At 31.0% G+C, this 18,479-nt stretch overlaps 1 protein-coding gene across 1 annotated transcript in view; it reads left to right on the top strand.

Annotated features, from left to right (window-relative positions):
* The first annotated feature begins 220 nt into the window (after nt 1–220).
* LOC145328285 (uncharacterized) overlaps nt 221–18,479 on the top strand; it is a 46,688-nt gene continuing 28,429 nt past the window's right edge. The window contains exons 1-12 of the mRNA XM_080171908.1: nt 221–785; nt 2,536–3,441; nt 4,293–4,541; nt 5,612–5,679; nt 5,936–6,061; nt 6,398–6,562; nt 6,925–6,947; nt 7,051–7,834; nt 9,712–9,839; nt 14,592–14,672; nt 14,989–15,226; nt 16,632–16,680. Of these exons, the coding sequence (XP_080028034.1) occupies nt 544–785; nt 2,536–3,441; nt 4,293–4,541; nt 5,612–5,679; nt 5,936–6,061; nt 6,398–6,562; nt 6,925–6,947; nt 7,051–7,834; nt 9,712–9,839; nt 14,592–14,672; nt 14,989–15,226; nt 16,632–16,680 (3,059 nt within the window). The 5' untranslated portion in view covers nt 221–543. The remainder of the gene's footprint in view (nt 786–2,535; nt 3,442–4,292; nt 4,542–5,611; nt 5,680–5,935; nt 6,062–6,397; nt 6,563–6,924; nt 6,948–7,050; nt 7,835–9,711; nt 9,840–14,591; nt 14,673–14,988; nt 15,227–16,631; nt 16,681–18,479) is intronic.

Here is an 18,479-nt window from a genome sequence, read left to right as displayed (position 1 = left end):
CATTTCCATCAATACGCGTACTCGCTCATTCACACATCTTTCTCTCTCTCTCTCTCTCTTTCTTTCTCTCTCTCTATCTCTCTCTCTTTTTCTCTCTCTCTCTCTCTCTCTCTCTCTCTCTCTCTCTCTCTCTCTTTCTCTCTCTCTGTCTTTCTCTCTTTCTCTCAATAATCTTTCTCCCTTCTCTTTTTGTGTGTTTGTTTGTAGCTTATCCTAACTAGTAAATCAGAATTGTTCATGGATATGATGTAATCAAGAAACCTACACACAGTCACAGTGTATATATGTGAAAATAAAACACACACACAAAATCTTTTGTCTCCTCAGAGATTTCCCTTCCCCCTTTCTTAAACAAAAGGACTGAAATCTTAGTTTTGTAAAATCCATGGTAAACAATATTCCTTTGTGATATAATATGTGTTGTTATCTTTGTTTGATTGTGAAAAAATTCTGTAATGAAAATGATTAATATATGAATTTTCCACATAGAAATTATGATTAGTTAGATATATAAAGAGTGATTTGATTTTTAAAGTTTTCAACATGCCTGTAAATCGGTATGGCGGTGGAAGCTCACACAGTACAGGTTTCTCCAGCGTGTACGGCATGTACAGCTTCCCAAAGTACAGTTCGCTGTACAGCAGCAACCAAAGCCTGGGAAGGTGTGGCAGCTCCTCGCCTGCCCTGGTTAGGTCATCGACCCCTTCGTCTACACGCAGTGACAGCTACTCATACTCTAGTATTATCAGCTCTGTCATGCCAGAAGAGAGAAATTACACCTCTAGGTAAAAATTACACTTTCGAAATTGATGAATAAATGAAGTATATGGTATGCTTTAGCTAATAAATTGGCTTAACTCATGATTATGGTGTTTGTCGCATTGTATATTAGACAACTTTCAGTGGACATTAAAATTAAAATTACAAAATTGGTATTAATTCTATGATTTCATTTTAATAATCGTAGAATATTGTCTGTAATACGAGGTGATAAATATCTATTACAGAGAAAATGTCCTGTAATACGATGATATACTTGATCTTTTAGTATGGCTGAGAATCAGTTCTAATCCAGTGGATGTTAATCGGTTTCGAAGCCATAATTGAAACAAAATTTACTTCTTCTGTAGACTATTATTATTTGTGAAAAGTGTTTGTTTATAAAAAAGTTTATAGCTAGTCAGGGGCGTGCAAGCTTTTTTATTTGGGGGAGGTAAATTTTTTTTAAGAGGGGGTTAATTTGATTTTTGGGAGGGTAAAATGGCGCGCGAAGCGCGCTGCAAATTTTTTACCCCCCCCCCCCCCCCTTCAATAAATGGGGGGGATAAAATGAAAAAAAATTTTAGGGGCACCCCTAAATTCATTTGGGGGGGGGGGGTAATCACTAATTTACCCCCCCCCCCCATTGGACGTCCTTGTAGCTATTATAATTTACAGTCAAATGTCCCCTAGCTCCCTTCATGAAAAAATATAATCTGGCTCATAAAAACTAAAATAAGACCTTGTGAATTTTTTAAGATTAAGTAAAAGTACTATCAAATTTCTTTATATCAGTAATTCAAATAGTATTTTTCTCCAAAATTTTACTTATTTCTTGCGTTATATATTTGAAAATTTCAGGTTGCAGTTTCTAAATCCATAGAAAATTTGTGTAAGCTTGAAATTAAGTGTGTCTAAAATTTAATCCCAACAATGACAATTATTTTTACTCAAGTCGACTACTGCTTCATGCTACTTTATTATTTTAGTTTTTTTCCTTAATTTTGTTCTTAAATCAGCGAAGAAACATGATTAAAAAGTATTTTAAAATAAACATGTTAGTAAAATGTAATACAGTGTTAAGATTACAACATATTAGTACCAAAACGACGTGTTTGTAACGGTTGGACGGTTTAACATATCAAGCAAATATTTAGTACTGATTCAAATTTAAGGATTTTGAAAATAAAAGGTATACCTAAAGAATTTTTTTTTGTTTACTTTTAAGCATAATGTGCACTTTGTTTATTTAAAATCCATTTCTGGAGTAATTAGGAAACAAAAACAATAAGAAGCGCAGCAATAATATTATCTTAATAATTTAATGGAAAATTTTCTGTAAAATATTTACAATTATTTAAAATGTGTTTAATTTTAGACTTGAAAGGTGATGATAATGTTCACTCATGCAAAAATATTTACATTATGCATTAACACAGATAAAAACACCCATTAAAACGAAAATCAACAAATAAAAAATAGTGTCAACGTTTTTATTTAATTTAATCACAATTAGATACAACTCGTTAGGATGAATTGATTATGTCACAATTATATGAAATGGACGTTCAGACTTACAAACACTAATTACAAAGTTGCTACTCCTCCTACCTTAATCTTACAGAATCTTTAGCCAGGATTATAAAATTGATATTTTAGCATGTCTCAGTTTACTATGTATTTTATCCTACGTTAAACTGTGATGATAGACAGACTTACATGCAGACACGTCCTGTTTATATATGCTGTGCCACTAAAAAAATATTTTATTTTTAGATACAAGTCACGAATGCATCCTTACGAAACAGAACGCAACGAGGTGAAAACAATCAAAACAGAAGACATTGACGTGGAGACACAGAAAAATGGTCGCACCACAGCCACGCCTGGTGATATTAAAAGAGACACCACCCTAAAACTGCCAGGTGGCAAAGCTGTTGTTAGAATGATCACCAACCGGTTGAAAGATTGCTCCTATGTCACCAAAATCATTCCTGAGGACGAGGAAAATGGGGAGGGTAAGTTGACCCTAGGCCAGCGGCTAGCACTTAAATATCAAATGAAAGAAAAGCCTAAAAAACAGAAAACTCCATCTCCGCCCAGCCGAACAAGAGTTAAAGACACACCTGCTGCTACTACTGCTAGAGCGGCTAAAGCTGATGACTCGGGCGAGGAAAGTGAATGGACTTGGGAGACATGTTCTTCATCAGAAGCCGAAGACTGGCCCCCGCCCAAAAATGACACCAAAAAGACAACCAACAAAAATGTACCAAACGCAACTGTATCAAAGACCACATCACTAACCACAGGCTCAAATGTATCAAAGACAACCTTACCATCAATTGCTACGACATCCGTATCAACCAGCTCAACCACAAGCACAACATCAACCCGACCATCAGTGGCATACACAAGATCAAACACAACGTCACTATGTACAACAACAGATGAAGGTCTGCCGTCATCATTGCGAAGCTCAACCAAAAGTAACATAGAAAGTGAAAAAAGTTCTATGTTGCCCTATTCAAGTATTTATCTCAGAAAAGATCCGCCAAAGATTGACATAGCTGAAAATTTACCAACATTAAGAAAGTCATCACTGACGTCAACATCATCCTTGTCTCGGCCTATCTCCTGGGCAGGCAGCCAGTCATACCTGGCGGCCACTCCTCAAACACTCAGGTTAGAAAATCATAAAAATTATATTTCTTTTCCATGGCCATTAACGGTTTTAGATGTTTTTAGAAGTATTATACAACTCGTTGTAAAGTAAATTGGCAATGTAGAGGCTATTAGGTACTTTACTTCTTAATGAATTTTAATGACCAATATGTTGAATAATTATTAAAAATCGTAGTAAACCCTCTTTATAACTAGAATAATTTGATATTTCAAATATTTTTGAAGCTTTCTAATTGCCTCAACTGTTATTCTCAAGATGGAAATCTTAGCAATATTGATTCCATTTCTTTTATTGGCGGATAATATATTTTATAAAATATTGGTTCCTATCAATTAGAAGATCTCTCAATAAAAGTTATTCACTGATTTATTCACTATACCCAAAATAAAACTAAGTATTTCTTTAAAAACATTGTTATTGTTCGTTATTGCTGCAATACTAATATTCATCATTGTTCTTGTTAATATTTTTAAACAAGGATGACAACATTAATAAAAGCAAAGCTCTGAAGTCAAACAGTAGAACAAACGAACATGAATACTAATATATAGTATCGTGTTGTCATAGAAATTAATGTTCCAAAAATTAGATAAAAAGGATGATTATATCATACAAAAGTTTTAATCAAAATTTTTAAAAATCAGCTTGTTTTAAACGGGCATTCTGGTAATTATTATAATTATTCGTATAATTATTCGTACCTAACTGTTATAGAAATCATCATGCAAAGTCTGAAATCGGTAGAACAATTCCAACATTTCAAAATTAACGAGAAAGCTATCCATTACGGACGGATGGACGGACTGACCTTAATTACAGAAAAGCTTCGCTTGAAAAAATTAAATTACAGGAAAGAAGAAGAGAAAATATCAAATTTATTGACAACAACAACATCAAATAGAAGCACAGCTTTGTCATCCCTTGCATCCAACAGATCAACAACAACATCATCATTCTCCTCCAATAGATCAACAGCTGTGTCCAGCTTAAATAGTTCATCTTCAAGCAGTCCCTCGGGGTCGCCGGCTCTATATAAATACAGGAAGGATAAAACACACAAAAATATCAACAATCACACAAACACAGACACAAACACAAAGTAAGATTATTTTATTTTTTACAAAGGGGGTTGAAACATGAAAATAAAAATTTCGCATATTAAAAAAATTGGAGTTTATAGGCCATTGTCCTATCTCTAACTATTCAATAATATAATCGTTATGTTTCAACCCTCTTGAAATCTGATTTTTAAAACAATTAAACAAGCATTATACTTCATATTTAAATATTTTTTTTTGGAGTAAAGACACTCTATAATTCACTAGTATTATTTGCAATTTTAGGGAGGAGTATTTTATTAGAATAAAATCTATTTTGCTGAAACTAAAAGTGTTTTTTTTTGTAGCAATAACAGCCAAAAAAAATAATCATTTTGTCTCATTTGTGATCTTTTTTAAGTTGCAAATAAGAAGATGATAAAAGTCCCTCCACAGATTATGACTTCATACTAATGAGAGACCAGCATAAATTTAAATATGGTCAATTACAGTGTATACTGGCCTCTCATTGGCTATTCTATTGTATGACGTCATAATCTGTGGAGGAACTTTAATCATCTTCTGCAAATAAGTTTTAACTTCTAATGAAATATTTTTCACTGTTTCTTTGAAATTGGTTTAAATCTACATCGCTGGTAAATCATCATTTATTTTTTAAAAATAAAAAAACCTATAGTACTAAGAGGAATTCTGTTTTACTTTACTCAATGATTTTTTTAAAAAGCAGCAAGTATTTTCAAAATATGAAAATTAAAATATTTTCTAACATAATTTTTCCCTTTAAATCCTGTAATTGGTTTCAAACAAGTAAAAATATATATTTTCTAGTTAATGGTCATTTAAGACTGGTCAAAAAAGACAAAGCAAAAAATCCTTTAAAATTGCTCAGGCTAGCTTAGGAGTTAAGATTTCCTATAAAATCCTAAGACAAACCATTAACTCTTAATCTAGCCGAAGAAATTTTAATAGGATTTTGACTTGTGTTATGTTTTCCTCTAGATAATATACCTCGTATTGCCAAAGACAGTAGTTTGCTATACCAATCTAAATAGATAGATTTCTAAACAAATGAATAAATTCTATGATGTGTGTTTACCATACGAGTATTCAGGAAACCAATGAGATACACAGGAGCTGGCTCCAATATTTGTGATTCAGATGAAGAAGATTTAAATTTTGGTAAGCTTTGCCTAAATGGACATAATTTTCTTTGTTATAGGTATTATTTTTTATAGCAAAGTATCTTATTTATCTATCTATCTATCTATCTATCTATCTATCTATCTATCTATCTATCTATCTATCTATCTATCTATCTATCTATCTATCTATCTATCTATCTATCTATCTATCTATCTATCTATCTATCTATCATATCTATCTATCTATCTATCTATATATATATCTATCCATCTATCTATCTATCTATATTTAGGATGGAGAAAAGGACAGCCACCGCGTGGTGATGTAGTAGTAAAATTAGTTGGTAAAAACAAGAGTACTAGCAGTACGACTTCATCTCATTACAATACTCCATTTCCAAGTGTTCCACCTACTCCAGGATAGTCATGCAAATAACCCAGATAATTTTCATCTAAAATATAATAGGAAGTGTCATTCAAATGAATTTATATTTACCAATTCCTTTCTTGTCTTGTCGTGGCGAGTCTTTGAATGCATTTTTATGAAGCTTTTTAAAAAATGACGTCATACTGGCCTACCTTTGGTCCATTAGAATGTATACTGGCCTACCATTGGTAATATAGTCTGTGTATGGCCTATCATTGGTCATTTGTATTGTATGACGTCATTTTTTATAGGCACTATAGAGAGCCTCTTTTAACGCAGTAAAGATAATATTTATAATTGTCATATGCTTGAACTAAAAAATTCACAGTTCCACCACCAGTGAAGCAGTCATCACCAGAACCTAAATCAGAATCCAGCTGGGAATATTACACAGAATCAGATCCAGAGCCTGATGAACCTCCACCTGCAAGTGATCCAGTAAAGGTAGATACACCACCTCCACCACCAAAGGTTAAACCAGTAACAAAGGAAAGTTAGATGCATGAACAGATTACTGAGTATTGGTGGGCATATGTACTATATATATTTTTGAGTAATTTGTAGCCTCACAGGGTTAGGGCAGCGAAGGCATAAACCATACAGGGCCAGGGCCACCCTCTGGGGTTCGGAATAGGAAAACATTTCATCCTTTTATTTTCAATTTATTTAAACAAAGGGGTGATGGGGGGAGGTAGTGCTTACCAGTCAAATTGTCGAAAAGCACCGTATCATTTTTTGTGTTTAGTTTGTCACCTGATTAGAATAAGAAACTTGCCATTCTTTTATTAATTCGCTAGTTCTTTTAAATAGATGAAAAAATTTAGATTTTTAAGTAACCTTTTCACATATTTAAAGACAAAAATTTCTATAACCATTTGGTAGAATCTTGTTTGAATATGTTAACAAAAGAGGTTAATAAAATATAATACAAAGAGTAATCTCTCCCAATATAAAGTAAACCATTTATGTATCTAACTGCAGGAGGTGAAAACTGCAACACCAATGAAACATGCTGTTGAAATAGTCCCTGTCACAAAACCAAGTGCTCAACACCTTGTTAAAGACACAGTAACCATAAAGCCAACCCACAAACTAGAGCTTAAAATTGCTATCCCAGAGGTGGCAAAGCCAGCCAAAATTAAAGTTGAAGATAAACCTATCACCAACTCCCCTGCAAGTAAAACCAAAGCCAACATGTTTAAAGATATCCGTGATATTAAACCTCCTGAAATTAAACTATTCTCGTCTGGCAAACTTGAAAAAGTTACCAAATCTCAAATAACATCAAACGCCAAAGAATCTACAATAAAAGAAGTGACTACGGATTCTAAGGTTGATACCAAGGTAGCTACTAAAGTTGAATCTAGTGCCAATGATGCCAAAATTAATAATAGTGAAATTAATGACTCGAAACCTGCTGTTCAACCCAAAAGTGATACTAAAGCAACAGATACTGTTAGTAAACAAGTTAATGAAACAAAGAGTGATGTTAAAAAAGCTAATGATAATGTTAAATCACCTCAAAAGGTTGAAACACCTGAAAAATTGAATAAAAATGATGTAGCCACTGAAAAAGCCACCAAAAAAGATCATGCAAAAACCAACTCAATCAGTGAAGATGTGAAAAATCAGAATTTAGTTAAAGAAGATATAAAAAATACCCATAGTGATGTAAATGATGTTAAAAAGAAAGCAACAACTGCTGTAACAAATTCTGCTACAGCAGTTGGCAAAGATAATAAAATTGATCCTGTCATTGATAAAGGTATTTTTTACAATTTTAATTTTGTTGTGAATAGTTTGCACAATTCTTCGCTCTTTGATTAAATCAAGACAATTTATTGGGAATTAAATTATCCTCTGAAGTATGTAATATGAAACTTGATTCATCAGACAACAAACTTCACCAGAGAAAATGATACAATTGTATAGTTTAAAACAATTTGGCTCTATAACAATAGTGCTTGATAATAATTCTAAATTAGGTTTTTAAAATCCTAAGTTTCATGATATCAGCAAAGCATTTGATTAAAAAAAATAAATTCAAAATATTACTTTTAATTTTGGAAGATTTGTTTTGCAAATGTCAAATAAGAAAAATATAGATATTGTTATTTATAGGATAAGATGTTTTTTTAATTATTGAATAAAAATTAAGAAATTCTTAAGGAGGTCTTATTAAATGCGATGCTCAAAACATGACAAATTTCTTGATTGATTTGAATAAGAGCGTGACGCGTTGTTTTGAGATTGCATTTGTTGTGCGGTTAGGTTTTTTTCTCTGCGCTAATGAGCATTTTAAAACTTCAAAGTTGTTTATTTGATGCTCAAAAGAGAAAAAATATGAATCTTTAAACAGATTACTTTACTAAGATTTAATCCACACTAATTTTCTTCAAGTTTCTATTCCTTATATCCCAATAAACTTCTCTTTAAGACCTTTGAAATATTTTCACATATAGACATTGTTTTCAGAGAAGATTATAATTTTCCTGTGAATTTAATTTTGACTTAAAAATGATGAAAATGAGTTAAGAAGAAGCAACTCTCATTCTAAAAACAAACTTGAAATATGTTTAAAATGTATTTATAAAAAAACTGTAGCTTATCAATTGTCTCAGCTGTCTGACGTACATCCAGCTATATTTGTCCACTTTCAGTGACACAGGGATAGGACAATGATACATAAATATAACAAAACCCGCATTTTCCCAAGATAAGTTTATAGTTGATTGTCCTGTTCATAAATCCATGAACCAGAAAAAAACTTTCATACCTTATCTAGAGATTACAGAGCATCATCCGCGTGTAATGGGATGCGATACTCTAACACCCAAGGATATTAGGTTTAAACTTTCATAAACATCAGAAGATAATGTATATTATTTTTTCACAGGTTTCACAGCTTTTTTTTTACATAAAAAGACCTCAATTGTATGTTTTGTTTCTGTAAATTGAAGTTAATTTTCAGTCTTTCTTTGAGGTTTGTATGTCTCTAGTTCAGAAGATATCTGATTTTCCACAAGAACAATATAAGATAGCTTTATTCTCATTTCTATCATATCATTAACACTTTTATGTGCTACACTGTAGTCTTGTACATCCATGTATTTGCCCCTAGAATTCTAAATATTTACATAAATTTACAACATAAAGTCTTAGCCTTTTTTATTTACAGGATTTATTTACTTAGAATATGCATTTGTTTTAAAATATATAAAATAATTAAAAGCAAAGGGAAATTAACTTTATTGCTTAAATTATATATTTGATTTTCTGAAACAGACTGAAAGTCATTTAATTACTTTAGTGCTTTTTGTCTTAAAAATAAAGATTTAATTTAAAGAAAAGAGGGCATAAAAGATTCCCTGTCATTAAAAAGAATTTAAATACATCAAATATATTTGATGAAATAAAACATCTCGGCAGCCGCGCATCAGCTGCCCGTAAGCCTAAGGGAAATCAACAATTAATAATTTTAAAAATCAGCTGCAAGTCTAAACTAGACCAAATTAAGGCAAACCAAAAATTAAATGCATCTAAACAAGTTCAAATTTGAGTCTTTACCGCGGCCGAAGGACGGCTGCCGAGCCCTGATAAAATGGAGAATACTTAAATTTACCTGATAAATATTTATTTTAGAATTCTGTGATACTAAGAAGAAGCAAGTTGAGGCTCCTATTGACAAATCAAATACAAAAGCAAAATCTAACAAGGACAATGAAAATGTTTCAAGCAATGAAAAGTCCTCTAAGGATGAGAAATTACAGGTGAATTATTTTAAAATTTAAATTAGTTTTACTAATAATGCATAAATTATTTTAGATTAAAATTTTAATTTAAAACAACTAGGTACTGTATGATTAATTACATATTATTGCAATAAGGAGCATTTAAAAAATTGGGTTTAGTCCCTTTCGTAACATAGCACCTTATGGGGTAATTCTTTTTTTTTTCACGGTAGCTTTTCTCCTATTTCTAGCCATTGCGGGGGGATCTAACCCTGCGGGGCCAATTACCTAACCCCCTGGGGCAATCACCTAACCCAATATAACCTAACCTAACATAAAATAACCTATAAAAAGCCATTTTAAAAGTACGACGATGTTGCAAAAGGGACTATTTCCAAAAAAAATCAATTGAGTTCTATTAAACAATAACAAAAAATTGAAATATTATTGAATTGAAAGATATTGCTAGTTCGTTTAAAATGATTGTAGAAAGGTATCCAAAACGGACTTACCGACCAACCGACTAACTAAAGGAAAAGACAAATAGAAGTGTGTTGCTTCTCAAAACAGACTTAACTTGTTGTTGTTTTAAATCTGGCTTTGATCAAAATTAATGAAAGGAAGGTGAAGTAATTTATCTAAGATTTCAGTTGTAGGGTAAGATACATGAAAGGGTTGCAATGTTTTGTGTTAGTCCATGAATGATTTCTATTATTAAATATGTAAGATTTACAGAGGAGTGTTGACATTTTCCTACACCTCTATACCGCCCGTTTCTACTTAAAATTTAAGACGTTGTGAACTGACAAGGAAAAATATATATTGTATAGGATTATTGGTATAATACGAAAATTTAGATTTTGGAAAATTTGATCATCTATTATAATATTTACAAAACTAAGATGATATAAAAGCTAGTAGAAGAGTACCATATCGCCCCCCCCCCCATTTAAAATAGTAATCCATTCTTGTACCATACTGTTGTAAGAGAATGGACTCTAATTATTCTTTGAAAACAAGGCCACAAGACAAATGATATTTTCTTTTTACATCTTTTTTTTCTTAGACGTCTTTTTTTCTGTGTTTTCAACGTTGGGAGGAAACAAGAATGTTCACGTTAAGATGAAATTAAAAGCTTTTATAATATGAATTAATCTTCAGACAATGATTTTAATAAACTATAGTATGAAATGGTCACAAAAAGGTTAAAAAGTAAGGGGAAAATGACGATTGACATTGTAGTTTTAACTATGGTTAGAAAACAGAAGATCTAAATGTTCCAAAAAAAAAAATAAAAATACACTTAAGAAAGAAATTAAATCTTTTCAGAAAAAATTACATACTTAAGCATTTAAAAACTTAGTAATGGAGTGATTAAAGCTAAACTATTTAGAAAACGCTTTACGGGTTAAATTTCTTCACAAAAATAATTATGATGTAAGAAAACAAACAAACCTAAGCAATTATGAAAAAATTACATTTTTATGTAAGTTTTTTTACTATGAAAATTTAAGCCGTGATAAGTCTAAATCGTTTGTATGAAATTAAAAAACCTCATGATTTGTTCAGTTGTTTTACGGTTTCACGTATTTGCTTGAAGGGACAGTTAAATTTTTAATTCTAACGTATAAGGTTTCATATTATCTTCTTTATTTTGTATATTTTTTGTAAATAGTTTATGTTTCTGTGTATGTATTGGTCAGTGTTATGTGTATTGTGCGTATGTGCACTGCATGTGTATAAGTGTGTTTGTGTATGTAGATGTGTGTGTGTATTTGTGTGTGTGTGTTTGTGGGTGTGTATTTCAAGCCTAATGTGTAGGCCTAGGCCTAGGAAATATTTAGAAACATGGATATTGTACCTAAAGAAAAATCAGTTTGCCTTCGAATTTTACGCCTGTTCATTATATGAAAATTTATGTAATATTTTTTTTATATCAAACAATAAAAAACTTTTCTACGTCTATATTTTTAACATATGTTTTATTTTATTGTTTTATTGCTATCTAGCGACTGCACCCCTAGCACCATGGAGATCTCGGATTAAAGGTGCAAGGAAAGCGAAAAAATAGCCGAAAACCATCATAAGAATTAAGCATAATAATCAAATATCCAAAAATTATCTATTTAAAACTTCTAGAAAAAGGAGAACTCAATCAGTTTAGTTGTTACCAAAATCTTAAGCTAATGACAAAAAATACCTTACTCTCATTTATATAATAGGACAATATTGTTAAGCAATAAACAACCGCATCTTTGGAAATCATGAATACAAATGTTTACACCTAACCTGACAAAAAAATTCGTATGCACTTTAAAAAATTTCTATACAGATTTAATTGTTATCAAACTAATTTTCCCCCAAAAAACTCATTCTATTCTTGACAATGCACGAAGATACTGCTAAATTTTATGTGAAAAAATGTATATAAATAACCATGTAAGTTGTTTTATTTTATAGAATTTTTTTATTACATATTTTAAATTTACATAGTCCTGTTGTTACTACGCTTTTTGTTGATATAATTGTCCTTGTTTCTTTAAATTTTGACCATTTTGCTAAAATGATTTGTTATGTTATTGTGTATATAACCATTTCTTATACTTTTTTGTGAAAAAATTTAATATTTTTTTAGACCCTGATGATGTTTATGCCAATAAACGAAAAATTTCGGTGCCTGATGTGTTGATTTTTTTCCTTGTTGGGGAATAGAATAGTTGGTGCGCGTCCTTTTTATGAATGTACAGATTTAATTTTATACACTAGTTATATCTAAATCAACTGAAAATAATTAGATTTAAAATGTCTCATCAATTTGTAGTTTTTAAATTATGAAATTCGTAATTTTTACATGTAAGATACAGATAATTTTCAAATTTTTAAAAAGAATTTTCCTGATATTTTTAATACTAGAGGCTACGCCCCTAGAAGACTCTAGGGGCACTTACGATGGAAAAGGGGAAGTTTTAAAAAGAAAATTTTTTTTAAGGGTGGTCATTTTTTGGGGGGAATGTGGACGTGTAGTTACCCTCACCAAAATAGTTAATAAACCTTCCTTGGAGCTATAAGAAACTTCACTAAAAAGGAAAACCATATCGGTTCAGCAGTTTGCGAAATCCTTCGCTACAGACAAAAAGCTTACTACTTTAAATAAAAGGATAATAGCACAATAAAAGTGATCACAAAAAAATTTCTGATAAAAAAGATTTTTTACAGTAAAGCATTCCCTCCAGACAAATATAATAAACACTGACAGACACATTTCAAACTTTTCAAATTTTCTGGACTAAATCTTATTAGCTTTGATTACTTGCAGACAGTAAATGAGGTTTTTATTATCATAAAGCAATAGTAAAAGGATTTACAACTGTAAAGTTATTATAAATGATTTCTACTGTTGCTCTATGTGTAATTTTTAGTAATGGTAATTTTATAATCCCAAATACATTAAAATATAAGTACACAAGATTCTCTAAAACTAAATCTAGCCAGTGCTTTAATCCATTCCAATAACCGGACCACCGAAACCCAATTTTGATTTTAAAAAACTTGTTAATGCGAGCTTGAGCTTGTACTTTGCTTGCGTGTCTCTATCTATACAGACTATTATCCGGGGCTCTCAATTATAACCTAACCTTAACTAGAAATATCTAAATAATATTTTAAATATTTTCCTTGTTCTTTGATGTTTACGTTAATGTTCAAATGCACGTGGATTATGTTTAAATTAACAGATAAAGAATGCAAAAAGCATTTCTTTCTTTGGATCTCAAATTTAATTTAAACTACCAGGGTTCAGCATTTGACTATTTTGAGGGCGTTAGGCTGGAAGCGTCTTTAGATAGTGTAAAATGGCAGCTCAGCTGCAAGTATGGGTATTTAAAAATTCATAGTTATTTAGATTTTTTGTTTTCTAAAAAAATGTTTTGGTTGCTGAGATTATCAAAAAAAGCAAGTGGCTTGATCAAAAAGAGCGACTGCGGTTGCGGCCGAGAAGCTCTTAAAAACTACTCAAATTTTCAATGTTGCAAAAATAAATTGAGATTATTGAAATGTGTCTAGACTAAATGTGTAGGAAAGTAAATGTTCCGCAACTTTTCTGCAATTTTTGTGGGTGGATTCTTATTTCTGGGCATTTGAGCTCATATTTCCTCATAATAAAAAGATGTCTTTGCTTCAACGGGAAGATTTAATCTTAAACGGTTATTCTGAACTAAGCTAATCTGAAACTTGTATGACTAGAATATGTCCAAACGGCAGTCCAAAGCAAAGTATAACGACTGTAACTTGCAAATTTAATACAAAAAGTCCCAATTAAAAAAAAATATTATGAATATCACTTAACTGTTATTTCATTTTAAAAAATTGCAGTTAGTTTGTTTTTGCTAGTTAAGAAAACAAATATTCTAGCTTTCAAAAATTGATAATAATGGCAATAGAGATGGAGGGGAGGGGGGGGGGGAAATACTTAACTTGCTATATTATGGATTCTGCCAAGTTTTAAAATATTCTATTAATTTTCAAGGCCATCACATCGCACGCACATAAGCTTAAAATTTACTACAATATGCAACAAATTTGTAATAAATAAGGATAATTTTTCAAAGCTTTACAAAGAAATCGTTATACAAGGTATGGAATAAACAGGACGGTTCTAACAGGATTTATATTTACCTGGATATACTTTCACATCCATAAAAGCTATTGTGTACAACAAAAGTAGTTGATATGTTTTTCTGTCAGTGTATCTGTCACGAATTAGGATGTTATTATATTGAATAATATTTTCAGGAGAAGCCAGTTGAAAAGAATAAAAAGGATGAAACAAAGATGCCAGTGGACCAACCTATCAAACAGGAAATTGTTCCTAAGGTGATTTATTCTACTTATTCTTTTTAAAATTATGACCTTGTCTCGTCTTATAGTACTTGGATTAAAAGAGAAAAATAAATCTTGGGCCATATATACCTATACAAAGTTTTTTTTTATATTACAACCCTTATATAAAAGACCTCTATTTTTTGGAAGAGATTCTCAATACACTTGATTCAAATGACAGACATATCAATATTAAGAATTAACAAAATAGCGACAGGAATAAATATTTCTCGCATCGTATTGTAAACAGCTTTCGGCGGGTAAAAAATGTAAAATTATAGATTAAAAATCTGCATCAAATTAATTTTAGATAGAAGAAATTAAGAAAGAAGAGAAGATCCTATCTGAAGCTGAACTTCGCCTGCAGAAGCTCCAGATTGAGGAGGTGCCTCGCAACCCCGGCGACGAGGGGCCACGGCGGTTGACCGTTGAGGAGAACCGGACTATAATCCGGCTGTACGGCGGTATTATGTTCCCTGATGATAATATGGTCACAACACCGAAAAATCTGCTGTTTGAACCAAGAGAACAATATTCTGCTGCTTCAAGTAAACTTTTTCTTTGCACCTTAATTTGAAAAAAAAATTAAATAAAGAAGGGCTGGGGGTAGTTTTATTTTTGTCTAATTGTTTGTTTAGGTCAGGTTTGGTTAGGTTACATATGGTACTAGCTAGCCCACCAGGGTTAGGACCCTTGTATGAAAAAGGGGTTCAAAGCTTAATAACTATAGCACTATGAGAGAAAGCACCTTTATTCTTCTCTAAACCCCGAAAAAATCACTAAACACGCCAACCAATGGTAAAATATATACTCGCCTCTCATTGGTTATTTTTTTCGTGCCAATTTGGGTTGTCTCATTTTTGCAGCGTTCTTTTGCTTACAAGCCAAAGAAGTACGGACGTTACTGAATTATAAAGTAGCTGCACTACTAAAAAAAAGATTGTAAGTAGTAGCTGAATTTTGTTTTATGTGGAAGCACTTTTAGCCCAATAAATTATCTACTTTTTAACTTTATTACTTTTTTTTCCACGCTAGTAAAATAATTAAGATGTCTGTCCATGTAGAGAGAAATATATGACTTGAAAATATTTAGACAGTAATGTATTTTTAGTTGCGAAGGTGTATTTTAGTAATGATATAGAAACAAGGATTATATTGTCCATAAGTAGTTTAGTAGTAAAATATTAGACTTTCAGCAAATGAATTTTTCAGATATTTTTTACGGTTTTATTTATATGATATTGGGTTTCATTTTTTATATAATGGCGGATTTTGAAATCTAAAAGTATTAATTTTCAATGAAATTAATTTTGCATTTTTTCGCAATCGCCCCGAGCCCTTATGTGAACATTAACTAACATTTTCTCTTTCTGCTAATATTAAGTTTTTTTATTGATCTAAAATAAATGACATAATTATCCTTGCAATTTTAATTTTCTAAATTATTAATTAAAGAAACATAATAAGATGTTTTGAAAATTTGCATTCATGGATTTTTTTGTGTTTGAACCTGACCTGGCTATTTTAAATTGGACAAAAATACTAGGGAGTTAGGAAAAGGATAATGGGCGATAAATAAAACAAAAACACCCTTTATTTATTACTGAAAAATAGTGCTAGGTTTATGAAAAGTTGGATAAGTATCTTAGCCCATAAAAGTAGGACGAATGGTTATGGACCCAACATGTAAAATCCTTAGAATAAAAAAAACTTAAGGCATCAGCCCATAAAAAAACCTAAATTTAAGACCTAATTAGGCCTATATATAATTAAAATTCTAGTCTTTATTTTTAATTGACCCCATCGTACATCGTAGATAACCGGTTCTAAGAAAAATTTTATCTTCCCTAGGTTGGCATATAATTTTAAATCTGTAGACAGCTGTCTATAAACCGCTACAATGCACACATATTTAATAAATAATAATAATTTCAGGAAATTAATATATTTCAGGTGATGTATCCAGTTCTGATTCTCCGCTGAGGTTCTCAGAATCTGAGGAAATAATCATTTAAAAAAATAAGTTTAAACAAAGAGGGCAACATCCTTTAAAGAGCAGCTATACAAATCAGACAAACTAAAATTTACAAAATAGAATGACAGCGCCTTTAAATTTAAGCTACGGAATATTTTACTTTCGGAGACAAGGTAAAAATTTCTGTAATATAGCCTAAAAACCTTTCAAGAGTCAGTACAAAGGTATCCTGAAATAAATTGACCTGTTCATGAGATTTTACTGGACAAACATACTGTGCTGTTTAACAAACATATACATATGCTTTTTCTCTTGAAGCTTTTTATTATGCTATAAAAGACAAGGAAAATTACTTTATTTTGCTGTTGATTTTCTAGAATAACCTTTCCGGCCATAAATTGTGAAAAGCACATTTAAAGTCCTAGAACCTTTTAGAGAAATATTTTTTAGTGTAATGCAGTTTGAATATTAAAATGTTAGAGATAGTACAATAGGCGACTAGTTGTTTCTCTTAGTTTTTCTGCTTTTGGGAGTATGAGAAAGAAAAGAAAATTGTTCTCTAATTAACTTTAAAAATTAAGCAAAACATTTTGACTGTTACAATTTAATTAAATTTAATCAAATGTTTTGTTAAGTTCAAACAAACAACAATACGACAATTTTAAATTCCATACCTGATATGACAATATTAAAAAGAAATAAGTAAAAGATTAGGGTGGTCACGGGTTATATGTTATTCTACCCACGGGGTGGAAAACCTGTGCCGACTTTCAATTGGGTCTTTTAATATCAGCCAGTTGCGACGGAAATATAAACACAGACAAGCGTTTAAAGGGCAGAAAACAATATGCGATTAGACCAAAAAGGTAGTTGGGCCAGGTAGTTTCTAGATTATACATCTATATTTGTACATTTATTATGATAACTATAGTAGACACTTTGGATAAGGTTTTTGTATCATTTTATTGTCTCCTGTAGACAATTATCTTTAAAACGAGTTATTTCAATATTTTAACTTGCAAAATAATGTGTGTTTTTTTGTTGCTTTTTTCGAACATTTTTTTTGCAACAAGTTTGTAACCTTGTTTAGGTCACCTTCAGACTAATTTATATCAATTAATTTTCCTTTCTTTCCTTAAGTTTTAAATTTTAGGTCAGGTACTTGCAATTTAAACAATACATTTTTAGAATACGACACATTTTATCATTGTAATATTGCAAACCTAATAATTATAAAATCGTACTTTTGATTTAAAATCTTATGTAAGGTTGTCTGAAACTTTAAGAGAAAAGAAGAGCGGCAACCCAATAATTATCTCCAAAAAACTATTTTAACGTCAAATTTCTTTATAATATTGTTATTTTTTACGTAACTTTGGTGTACTTATTCTCACAATATAGCGTAATCCCTTTAAAATAAAGAAATATAATAAATTACGCAATTTAAGCAACTTTATAACTTATTGTTATCGAAGTTTTGTAAACTTTCAATTTTAGTTAGACTTATACATTTATATTCTGGTTATTAAGTTCTGACAAGCTACAGGTCATAATGCTTGTTTGTCCTAGCGTTTCAGAGCTTCGCTATCATGGATGTTGTCATCCTTGTTCTGTAAAAATTCCGCAACAATTGTGTGTGTACATAAATTTAAAAATAGAAAGATAATGAGAATGAACTAGGCATGGAAAGACAAGGATATGGCAACAAAAGTCAAAAAATGTCTTTGTTACAAAGTTAGCCGCTATTATGAAATTAGTTGATAATATTTTGCTTCAAATGTAATACGCAAATAGCGAAAAAATGGAAAATAAGTTTAACTCCACCC

The sequence above is a fragment of the Acartia tonsa genome, chromosome 1 (genome assembly GCF_053477335.1).
Source record: "Acartia tonsa isolate MP-2025a chromosome 1, ASM5347733v1, whole genome shotgun sequence".
Classification (NCBI taxonomy): Eukaryota; Metazoa; Arthropoda; class Copepoda; order Calanoida; family Acartiidae; genus Acartia; species Acartia tonsa.
The sequence above is the reverse complement of the archived record's forward strand: the minus strand, read 5'-3'. Positions and strand labels throughout refer to the sequence as shown.